Source organism: Struthio camelus, chromosome 3, assembly GCF_040807025.1.
Source record: "Struthio camelus isolate bStrCam1 chromosome 3, bStrCam1.hap1, whole genome shotgun sequence".
Lineage (NCBI taxonomy): Eukaryota > Metazoa > Chordata > Aves > Struthioniformes > Struthionidae > Struthio > Struthio camelus.
The window spans coordinates 98294635-98307273 of record NC_090944.1 but is presented as its reverse complement, the minus strand read 5'-3'; the positions used below and the strand labels follow the sequence as shown (position 1 = coordinate 98307273).

General features: G+C 39.2%; 1 protein-coding gene across 11 annotated transcripts in view; it reads left to right on the top strand.

The window, feature by feature from the left end:
• The window catches only part of CEP170 (centrosomal protein 170), a 111684-nt gene extending 108795 nt beyond the window's left edge, over positions 1-2889 (top strand). For all 11 annotated transcript variants that reach the window (XM_068939292.1, XM_068939293.1, XM_068939291.1 and 8 more), the window contains one exon: positions 526-2889. In XM_068939292.1, the coding sequence (XP_068795393.1) occupies positions 526-812 (287 nt within the window). In that variant the 3' untranslated portion in view covers positions 813-2889. The remainder of the gene's footprint in view (positions 1-525) is intronic.
• Positions 2890-12639: the final 9750 nt, after the last annotated feature.

Below are 12639 nucleotides of genomic sequence, written 5' to 3'. Positions count from 1 at the left end.
AACACTGAATTTATTTTAAAAAGAAGTTTCAACCTTATTTATCTATTGTTTATGCATAGTTTAGTCTGAGTTGAAGGGGTGGAATTCGTAAGTTGTCCATTTTTATGTGTAATCATAATTGTGTTGTATATTTGTTATTTCTGATATTCAGATTTAATCCTATATTAATGCATGTTTAAAAAAAAAATCTCGGGAGGAATAATTAGCCACCTTTATGGACAAATCTGTGTTTGTCACATGCTCGACTATAATCACAAAATGTTAATTTGTTGCAGATTGTGTTGTTTAGACTATGCAACTAAGAAACAAGGCCCAGAGAAAGAGTCCAAATCATTTCCTTCTGTATATACTTAGTGTTAAAAGAAAAGAGAACGTTACTATTTCAGTAATGAGAACCCTTGTAATGGGAATTGATAAGAATGTATATTAGTGTAGTTTAAATACGAAAAGCTATTTTCTTTGTGCAGAAACTCATAATTTTCATGGCTTCTCCCCCATCCCTTTCATCTTTCTATGACTGCTTAGTGATTAACGCTATGATTGACCCTGATGGTACCTTGGATGCTCTGAGCAACCTGGGATTCTCAAGCCCCATCCTACCAGCTCAGGCAAAGCCGAAGGCCGGTCCGAGTTCCCACGCTACCCGCTCTCCAGTGCAAGCAAACTGCCAGCCAGAAGCTCGAGCTCTTCGATCTGCTGCCCTCCCAGCTCCAGCTGAATTTGATAATGCTGAATCTGAGTCTGATTTCAGCATACACTTCAATAGGTTTAACCCAGACGGCGAAGAGGAAGATGCCACTCTGCGTGAATGACATCTCGGTGTTGATACAAATACCTTTCATGTGGAATGTTTAGAAATAATGAAAAATCAATATTGGTTTTATAATTTAAAAAAATGACTTGGTTAAACAGCAGTTGTTTTGTTAAACCAGTTTTCTTTAACTGTGATGCTTTGATTGTCACACAAATCCTTTTCAAATCATAAAGGTAAGCATAGATACCAGTGTAGAAAAGCAGATTGTGGCAGGTTTGCCCTTTGTGGTTGTGTGCTTTGCAAAAGAATTATTATATCAGCAATTTTCCCTTAACAGATTTATTTCTTTTTAAAAGCCATGCAAGCGGTCTAACATTTAATGTTACTGAAACCCCAGATCTTTTTGCCAAGCTGCTCTATGAATGGATTCCTCCACTGAAGTTTATACAGAACTGTTGAGCAGTTAGGTTTTGATTCTGAATGAGATGATTTATATAGGAAACATTATCTTTGACTGCAATGACACATTACTGCAAAAGGTAAGACAGATTTCACAAGGCATTCATTCTTCTCTACTGAAAATCTCAAACAGTTCTGTGATTTATATAACTTTGTTGCTGCGTAAATTGTCTTGGGGTTTACAAAGTTCACATATTATGTTTGCACTAAGATTTGCTGGGAGTGGTAGGTGAACATATCGATATCATTAAGCAGCAAACAGTGTTTTGGTGTACATAGAAAACTGATAATACTGTACTTGTATTAGCATTGCAGTGTTTTAATCCACTTTCTGAAAGGACTATTTGGCACTTTTTGACCTTGTTCAAATGTCTTTTTGATGTTAATGAAAGTAGAAATATTTCATATCGCATTTCTCTCCAAATGTTTGTTGAAACTAGGAAACAGATTTAAACCTACAACAATGTCCCTAAACCTGGGACATTTAAAAGCATATTGAGGCAAATGGGCTCTCACCAATTCAAATGCAACATAAGCTCATGAAAAAAATTACGGTTCCTTAGGAATGATCATGAGGTGTAAAATTTTCTTTAGGGGACTTGGAAATAGAGTTGTCATAATTTGCTTAAATGATAGACACTCCTGAGCAAATGATTTGCTTCTGTATATTCTCCTGTAGTCTTGCTAGTAAACCTGTCTGTCTTACATATTTAAAAGGATTCTGGAAAAAACTGCTAACATAGACATTTTGCTTATACCACTGAAAAGCAAGTCTATTTAAAGTTTCCTATATAAGCCTATTTTCCTTATAAGTTGTCCCAGTAACTTAACATTTGGAAATAATAATAGAAATAAAAGTAAATTACTTTGTATTTCCAGAACACTGTAATTTGGAGGAATGTTATTTCTGTTAAATGTAACTAATAGACTGGAATTTTCCTATGTTTGCATCAGTCTCTATATATTAAGGTTAAAGATACAGTTTTGCAGCTTTTATGAAATGGTCTTTAATATTTCAGCAATAATTCTATATGACATTTGTTTAAAAAAAAAAAAAAACCCTACTTTCTGTACACTTTTAAATTGTACAGGCTTTCAGAAGTCAGTAAAAGTTGGACCAGTTAATAAAAATGCAAAAACTTTTTTGTAGAGATGTAAAAACAAAACCACTAATCTGTTGTATAATGGATTTCGTATTTTCTTTAAAAAAAAAAAAATTAAAAGCAAACAGCCTTCTTGTATGACTCCATATACTTCAGCTAACTGTGGAAGCCTGAACGACACTAGTTTACAGAGGCTATAAGAAAGGTTTAGAAGAGGCAGAAGGGCAAAAATAAATTGAAACTAGAGCTAGGTATTGAAAACGGAGTGTACCAAACCATCACCATAATTCTTTCTTTTGTTTAATGTTTGGGAACATAGTTTTTCTTCAGACTCAAGTAAAAGTAGGAAATGGCTAGGAAGGATTAAAGCTTCAGGCTCTTCGTGCAGGTCTATTTGTGTTCTTTCAGGCATTTATACCTTTATGTTCTGTAATAAGCATTTTGCATTACTATGTTCTTATTTTGTATGGACATGTTCTCCTTATTTATTTTTGTTACATTTATTATGTATGTTATTTTGTTATATGCATTTACAACTCCATTTTTAAATAAAGTGTTTCTGGAACTTTGAAAGTGTGTGAATAAGTAATTCAGAACTGGAAAGTTCACATAGTCTTTTTGTATTGTAACCTATCTTGACTGAAATAGGAAATGACATTTTCACATAACTTTTTCAGGAGAAAAGTTATTTATTATTGCTACTTCTGCTTCATTTGTTTTGTGCTGCTATTATTGGCTCACTTTCCTGTACTCAGGTTCATTTTCACATTTGAATTGATTCTGTGTGCAAAACTAGAGGCAAAAATGATGCACTGTGACAGTCACCACGTAGTGACTGTTTCCCCTTTGTGGAATGAAAATAAGTGAGTTTCAATATACCTGCTAGATGCAACAGTAGATGGTTTCCAGACTGCTTTGCTCATGCTTCATATATTGGAAATCCTAATTGAACGCTGTGATTCGGTTCCAGACTGGTGCCTTTTTTTTTGTTCCAGCTTGGACTTAATGTGTACTTTCCTGCAAGACACTAAATTTGCTATTCTGTAGTTTCCTGCAAGAACAAAACTGTGAGTTTAATACTAAGTTCAAAGAATCGTTTCCAGCTTGCAGGTTTCAGCCTTATCTGTGAATATCAAAATAAGCAGAAGTTCCCTTGGCTCTCAGCAGCAGCAGAGAGCAGCAGCACTGTATGGCCAATTGCAAGAGAAAACATCTGAAGTTGCTGTTACTGGGCAGCCCAGCAAGTGGCAACAAGCAGCCAGCTGTGATCTTGCTTCTGTGCAACCATTTTCCCTTTTTATCCCCAGTCTGATGGCATAAGACTATACTGGTGGCACACAGTAGCGCTTCATTGCACTCGGCTCTAGAAGGGCAGAAGGGTTTTATTAATGCTCATAAATGCCAGTTTGGTTTAGTCAAAGGCATGAACAAATTAAAAGGGCTTTGCAGATGTTCAGGATTTTTATATTCCCCCACTTTGCTGTCAGTGTTTCCTCACTTGTTGCTAGTACCCTCCGTCTTTGTAGAGGGAAGAGGAATGTGCTTTTGGGCTAATGTGCTAATGCACAGAGCCCCATTTGTGTAAGCCATAGTGTGACATTTTGAAATTTCTTTCCACTTAATATTTTCATCTATTCACCATACTTTGAGCAAAGGTTGTGCAGAGGTGTTTTCCAGAAGTACTTATGAAATCCACCCAGAAAGACTCTCAATCACAGAATGGTTGAGGTTGGAAGGGACCTCTGGAGATCATCTAGTCCAACCGCCCTGCTCTAGCAGCGTCCTCTAGAGCACATTGCACAGGATCGCGTCCAGGCAGGTTTTGTAGAGTCTCCTTCCCTGGAGGTATTCAACCTCTCAACAGGGCAACCTGTTCTAATGCTCTGTCACCCTCACAGGAAAGAAGTTTTTCCTTGTATTCAGATGGAACCTCCTGTGTTCCAGTTTGTGCCTGTTGCCTCTTGTCCTGTCGCTGGGCACCCCGGAGAAGAGTCTGGCCCCATCCTCTCAACACCCTCCCTTCAGATACTTGTACACGTTGATCAGGTCCCCTCTCAGTCTTCTCTTCTCCAGGCTACACAGGCCCAGCTCTCTCCACCTTTCTTCAGAGGAGACATGCTCCGGTCCTCTAATCATCTTTGTAGCCCTCCGCTGGACTCTCTCCAGTAGTGCCGTGTCTCTCTTGTACTGGGGAGCCCAGAAGCGGACACAGTACTCCAGATGCAGCCTGCCCAGGGCTGAGGAGAGGGGCAGGATCACCTCCCTCCACCTGCTGGCCGCACTCTGCCTCATGCAGCCCAGCATACCATTGGCCGCCTTGGTCACAAGGGCACACTGCTGCCTCCTGCTTAACTTGTTGCCCACCAGCACTCCCAGGTCCTTCTCTGCAGAGCTGCTTTCCAGCAGGTCAGCCCCCAGCCTGTACTGGGGCAGGGGGTTGGTTATTCCTCCCTAGGGGCAGGACCCCGCACTTGCCTTTGTTGAACTTCAGGAGGCTCCTCTCCGCCCAACTCTCCAGCCTCTCCAGGTCCCTCTGAAGGGCGGCAAGCTGAGTGTAATTTGTGTGCCTGACCCGATGACAATAGGGTGGTGTTTTATTGCAGCATATACTTCATTCCCAAAGTAACTGGTCCTTCAGTGTCAGAAGAGAATGCTCTTTTGTACCAAAGATTAAAACTCAGTTAGGTAATGTTTGAAGGCCTTTGTAATTTTAGCTGGTAATATTTCAAGCATAAAGGCATCTACAACTACTGCTTTGACATTCAGCCATGAAAAGCAAAGGGTATACATGCATTCATAAAGTGTTCTGTGAAAGTGAATGTAAAGTAAAATGAAGCCAATAAGTATCAAGGAAAAAGATTTTACAACACCAAATCTTTTGTATCTGAAGAGAATTCCAAAGAAGAAACTTTGTCTCTGATCCTTTCAGCACAGAAGCTGCTTAGCTGCATTTTGTTGAATAATCATATTTGACAAAGCACAAGAATGTCAACTTTGACTTCAGCACATCTATAAACGTCAGCAAGGTCTTGGTAGTTCAGTCATGCTTGGTAGTTCAGTCTTGGAAGTTCAGTCATGCTTGCTCGATACTAAACACGTTGGGCAATGCTCATCTTGGCAATTTTGCCCAAGGGCTATTGCCTAATGCTAAAGAGCAGCATTTCAAGCTGCACTATCTTCGTAAGATTTTAAAAACAATTTTTGCTTTCAACTTGGTAAGCTGGATCCAGTGCTAGTCTTGCAAGAGAGAAGTGGGTGGGGAACAAGGCAGGCTCTTTTTGGATTCTCTCCTCACTGTTCATAAATTTCTAGAGGAAAAGATGTAGTTAGTAAACAAGATTTATGCAGCCCTGAAAAGAAAGCAGGAGCAGATAAGCTCAAATAAACCTAGGCTCAAATATCTTGATCTTTAGCTGCTCCAACAAGATCAGAGCTGCATGTTATTGGATAAGCTCAAAACTCTGAATGAGGAGCCAGAAAAAAATAAACCCAGTGCACACCACTTTCTGCTAACAACTTTGCTAACAGTCACTAATTTTGTGAAGAATGTTAATGTTCCTATGTGAAGAAACAGAGCTCTTAAAATGACTGAGGGAATTACAAAATGCCCTGCTTGGGGAGACTGCATTAAAATAGGAGTTTATAGTTATTGAATATCCTCAAGGAAAACAGGGCAGGAAAGTTCTGCTTTCAAAAGTTATTCAAGCACTTCAGGACTCAGCGCTTGCAGCAAGTCAGTGACGTCTGTAAAAGGAACTGGGGCCCTTGGTCACTTGAGCAGTTTTTCAATATTGTTTCTGTCATCCATGAAGAAATGGCATAAAATCAAATCTAAAAAATACTTGGGTTTAGGGATGAACTAAGGGGATAGATATTTATTCATTTTAGGGACAAAACCTGCACTTTCACTTACCAATTAATGTGTGTTCTTGCTATGTTCTGTTGGTCCATTCCATAAATTCCTTAAGGCTAACATTTTAGACTAGTTTTAAAAATTAATACACGTTTATAATTTATGAGGTTTTCTGTTCCTATGGAGTATCTTTTGATGTAAGAGTGCTATCAGGACTCTAGGGGCCTTTATATTATATTAAGAGATAACACTTGCATGACTTATCTTTCATGTGAACTGTAGTCTTTCTTAACAGAAAAGGCTGAATTAATAATAAGGATTAAAATAAATGTGCATCATGAGACTTCTAGGTTCTATGTCTATTCATGCACTCATGGATGTGTATGAAGCTGAACATGAAGGACAACAAGAATTATATATAAACATCTCAAAAGTTAACTGATGACTTCATGTTTTAGTTATAGCAACCTCTGAGGTGATGTTATTTTCAAGTTCAGAAAAATTGTTGAGTGAGACAGTAATACAGGGGTGGAAGTGAGTTGTGGTTCAGGGTATCAATGACTGCTTTTGTTAAGAGATTAGACAAGAGATGACTAAAGATAATTCAGGAGATTTAAAATGTATTAAGAAATGAAATACCTTGTGAAAGTTACTGGGGAAAATAACATAAATGTTATTTCCCTGTATGACAACTGATTGATAAATGAGTAGGCAAAATGCCATGTTCTCAATGGAGATTCTTTGATTGGGAGAATTGATCAATTGCAAAAGGCTAAGCAAATTTTTTGTAAAAACATTAGAAAGAAATCAAATGGCAGATGAGCAGAGGTAAGTGGGGGCCGGGGGCCAATGCTGAGCCCCAAAGCAGGGCAGCACATGTTACCGAGCTGCCATGAGCTTGAGGCAGCCCAAGAGCAGAGGGACGCAACAAGACACAGCTGGCAGGAACAGGATGGGGCTTTGGGAGCCACTCCGAAGCTGCGTGGGGATACCAGGCGGAGCCCACGCTGTACCTTCCGGGGCGGCAGACAGTGCAGCCTCCCCGGGTCGCGATCCACAGGAGTGATAATGTGTGTTAGCAGTCACAATTCACTACACAGAATAGCTGGAGTTTACCGAATGAGCTGACTGACAGTAGACATGTCTTTCTGTGCAGTAGAATATGAAAAGCCAACAAACTCACATCCTCTTGTGCAATTTATTTTATGCCTTTTTCCTAAAATCACTTGCACCTCACAAGTGAAATATAATTAATTGACTAGAGATGCAGGGGGATACCAATGTGATCTTCCTACCTGCACACCTAGGCACTTAAGCGCTGTCAAAAATTTGCCCTACATCTCTGCTCATTCTTCCTTCTTTTCCAAATTTGCCAATATATATGCAAACCAAGGTCTTTATGTCCTTACTGCTGTCAGTAGGATGGGCAGCTGATACAACTGTCATTTATAAAAGCCATTTTTTTAATGATATGCAATATTCTTAATGTCTTACCAGTTTGTGGTTTTCTTCCCATTGCCAGTCTTAGGTAAAAATGTTGTTTTAGCAATTTCTTAAATTTGTTTGCTAAAAGTAGAATTTACTCATTGGCCAATTTTTTTTAAAGTTCAAAACAACATTAACATTGAAAGTCATCATTTTCTTTTTAATGATGAATCACTTTTTAATGTTTTTACTTGGAACATATGTGGATTTTATGCCACTGGGAGGAAAGTGTTGAATAAAAATATGTATATATCGCTTAGTGCTCCAATACTAAAGTAGAAGCTTAATGGTAAGCACGGCTGGTCTCTCTGAAGTCAGTGAAAAGGTCCAAGTAGCTGGAGTTACATACTTGCTTAACTGAGTGCAAAAATCAGACCACAATATTGTGATTTTTGCTTATATGCCATTTTCTAAAATTCAGATAAGCTGCCCCTCAGCACAGGAATTTTTTAAAGCATTTTAAATGAATTGATTATAAGCTTCAACCTGAAGTTGATTTTAAAATTAGGAAGAAAATCATCCTGGCTAACGTCAGTATTTTCTCTCAATTGATATTTAAACTCTTCCAGTATAGGAAATCCCAGTGGTACTTTGCATGTGCCGAAACTAGTTTTACTACTTTAAAATGCAGTGAGCTGAAAAATAGAAAGTATAGGATAGCAGGACAAAACATATCTGCATAAAGCAATAGGTATGATTAAAAAGCATAGCTGAAGGAAATTTCTAATTAAGGATTTTCTCCAGGGAGGCACAGTAAAAACCTTGAGGCTGAACGAGCTTTGGAGAATTACTGCAGATCAATGAAACAGTCTTTCCGCTTTCTGGAGCCTCCCAGATGGCGAGATTGAGAACTGGTCCGGATAATTTTACAAACATCGATACTGCCTGTAGGCTTGCAGCGCAGGCATCGAAGCCAAAGAAACAGTTACAAATTTTTACCCTTCAGCAGTACTTTCCTGCTGAGATTTTTCACCCACTTCACAAGTGTTTATTCCACTAAAATTTCGATGAGGAAACATCTTCATCCCAGTGTTACAGATGGGAAAACAGACTAAGAAAAATCTTACTGTCCTTGCTCTCCACAAAGTGCTGAGACCTGACTTTGCCAGGACTGAAATCTCAGTAAGTGACAATATATAGCCTGATGGTAGTAATGGTGCACCATTTCACCTGACAGTGCTCGTTTTTTAATATGTAGGATATCCAGGCTTCCTTGATGGATTTGACAGAGCCAGTGACCTGTGTCTTTCTAGCTAGATCGGTTTTGCTTGAAATACTAATTTTGTTAGAACTCCTTTCCAGATCAGTGTTGCTCACTCTACTCCCTCACCTGGGTTTCTAACATTGCTTTTTCCTGAACTATTTAGGGCCTCAGAGATTTAAGTGTCTTCCACAGCAGCTATGTTAGCAAGCTAGTCTTGGCAAGCTCCTCTGTGGTCAGTCAGAATGGGAGGCTAATTTGGTTTTTTGGAATTATTTTCTTTTATCTGTTAAAAATGGAAACAAGTTACACACTTAATCCAAGGTGCTATGCAGCTCTAAAAACTTTCACTGGTCTTCTGAAAATGTGTTCTGCAGGTATATGCCTGTTTCTATCCACTTGCCAATGCTGAATGCACTGATGTGTATTAATTTTATTTGAATTAACGTGGTCTGTATGTACTTGAGCTACTGCAATTCTCCATGCAAGTTCTCTTGTTTTATTTGAATATATTTTTAAAATTTTCTGCAATTTGTAGAGCTTTAGCTTTCATGGGCTAATGAAGATGATACCATTAGAAGCTTTTGGTCACGAGTATGAACTAGTTAAGCAGCACTGCAGCTATGGTAGAAGCACTGAAGAGCAGTTTATTTTAGTTTTCTGAAATAGGGATTCCATTTCTAAATGTACGTAAAAAGTCAAGAGTGAAGGGTATCTAAGCAACTTTTTTGTTCAATTAGCCAAAAATTATCAGGTTCATATGAAAGATGATGATTTGTACCTTCATACAGTTAGTGATGGAACAGGTTCCCTGCAGGCCAGGATACAGCTGGTTTCTGGCCCTAAAGCCATTCACCTGCCTGTTATCTTCTCAAGAAAAAAGAAAAATAAGGAGATATACCTGGCTGAACATATGCTTACATCTGGAGGAAAAAAAAAACTTACAGAATTTTACATTTTCTTATTAAGCTGCCATTGTACCAGGAATTCAAGTGTTAAAAGTTGTTTCCGTGAAAAAGGTCACATGCCCCATTAAGTCTGGCTTCCTTTGAACATACCAATTTTCCTAATTTCTTAGTCATGGCTACCACTGAATTATATGGAGCAAATAAAAACCAGAAAGGCCCAAGCTTTCATTTACTCAGGAATTTGGAAGGACAGAGCTAAGTGGATAATCCCATGCTCTGTATTAGGCTTTTTGACATCACAGTCAAAGGAGAAAACAGAGACAGACAAGACAGTGATCATTTTAAAAAGGCCAAGATACCTCTACCTCCTTCTGATTTTTGGCTGTGACTGCACTCTGGCTCTCCTGTTTCTTTCCTGTAACAGCAATTTGGTGCGGGGTATACTAGATTTGTCCCCCTAATTTCTCTCTCAGATATAAACCTCCGAGCTGAGCTCTGAAGGGTGAGTAATGGCTCAGACCAAAGATGGAGAAGAGCTGCTATTAGCAAGAGCAGAGCCTGTAAGGAAATAAATTGTGATCAAGTACTGAACCAAGCTAGAACGAATAGTGCATGGTCTCCTGGGTATCAAGTCTTTTCAAATTGCATTGCAAGCAGGGCTAGAAATTCCTCAAGTAAATCGAATGAAATAAAAAAAGATTGGAAATTTCCCAGAAGACATTTTTAGTAAGTTTTTTAAAATTTCCCGGAAAGAACTGGCAGAAATAAAACTTTGATTGGACCACTCTCTCTGAAATGTTCAGATAAACCTGCAAAACCAGCTGCAACTTTCCCAGTCTGGATTTCAGGAAGTAATAACCCACTTTGCAAAGGAATTCAGAGAGTACTACATTTTTGTAGAGGTTGGTTGCCTGGCTGGAAAATCAGGCTATATGGAGAACTTGGGTAAGTGGACATACTGCATTCTTCTAACTCATTTTCACTTACAGAAGTGAGAAATCATTGGGGCCTTGTTTGGCTAATACAAAAGCTGCCACCTCTGGCTAAAAGAGACTTGCTGATTTAGTTGCTTTGCTCCAGTGTCATGGCCCAAACGAGCGAGTGGGGAAAAGAGAGAGGACTTGCTCAGAGCCTCCTTGCCCCCTCAGTCCCGGCCATCTGCAGAACAAACGCATGAGAAATGCAGGCGTTAGACCCCAACGCATGCTGGTGGGGCTGACCGCGCTGAGCCAAGGAGGAGCCACAGCCTGGCCTGAGTTAGCTGGAGCTGGGGAGCTCGGGCTCCTTGCAGCACCAGGGAGAGCCAGCACTGCTGCCGCAGACGGGCCACAGAGCAGTCTCTGGTGTTTGACAGCTCTCGGGCACTCACATAGGTCACCCAGGCCAGGGACAGCCCTTTCACCCTGCCAGCACACGCAGCAGACGAAGGAAATGCCAGCCAGGGCTGGGGAAGCGAGACCTCTCTCTGCCTAACTTCCAGGCTGAAAACAGGGTGCTGATATTCATTACACTTTTGACCACTTGAAAAGATTATTACTTCTGTTTCCTAGAGTGAGTGAAATTTTTGGTAATGCAAAAATGAGGGCAGACGTTCAGTTAAATGCTAGGACTGCGAAATAGTGGTGCTTAAGTGGAATTGCTTAAAGCAACCAAAGAAAATGTCTCAAGGGCTTTATGAAATCCCTTGGACTAGTTGAGGAAACATGACGGCGGGGAGGATAGGGCCACGTCCACATGGGGAAGGGAGCACTGAGCTACCAGAACCAGCCACACGTTGCTCCGAAATCTGGAACAGTAACAGATAAATGTGCTTGTCAACTGAATAGGATCCAAAGTATCAAGAAAAACAGTGGAATTGACTCAAACATAGCAGTGTTTTGCTCAGATGCACACCAAGTGCTGAAGAAAGGAGGAGCCAAGGTGCTGCAACCCTCCTTGGAGTCAAACAGAGAAAATGACTGATATTAATAATCAGAAGCCTAGACTCTGAACTTTGGGGAACAAGTTTTATTGACTGAGCTAGTAGAGTGCTAATAATCAGTCAGGATTTCATTATGGGAAATAACTGGAGAAAAATTAAAGGAAAGGTATCTTGAATATTCTCACTGTATGGAAATTCCCCTTTATATGTGGTCCAGGCAAAATAATTTTAATCTCCAAATTTTAATATCCTTCTTCATGCAAGAGTTTCTCAAAAAAAAAAAAGAAATTCTCATGCTCAGAGCTATAATTAGATCCATTCTTGCTACAGTTACACATTTACTAACTTATTACTTCTGATTTTATGTTTATATTACTTTGACTTGCTGTGAACTTGAATAACTGGAATAGCTCTATCCACAGATGTCAGCACATGAGCTGCACATGCGTAACTAAGAAAATAACTTTGCCCATTGCTTACTTTTTTTGGAGATACCTCTGCTGACAGATGTTCAGAAGAAAAATTAGTGATATATGAATGAACAGTTTCCAACTTTTAAAATTATTTTAAGGCCAAATCATTTTTAAATGAGAGGTCACATTTTTGATGCTCGTTCTGTTTTAGGAGAAATTCTTAGGTATTATCTGAAAGGCTGATAAAATGGTTTCAGAATTTCTGTAAAATTAGAGTAATGATTCCATTTAATGCATCTCCAGTCAAAAAAATTGTGTTGGCCACTTTTGCTGAAAACTACCTAGTTTAACTACTCCTTTACTAAAAGTGGGATTATATCAGAGTTTTGACTACAATGCATAAAACTACATCATGCATAGCTACCAGTTCTTTAACAAAGGTAAAGAGAGGATAATAATCATAAGCTAATTGCTTTGATATGAGGGCACTTGTGAGAATTAAAACAATAGCTGCAGGATGTATGAAGCCCCACTGGTACAGA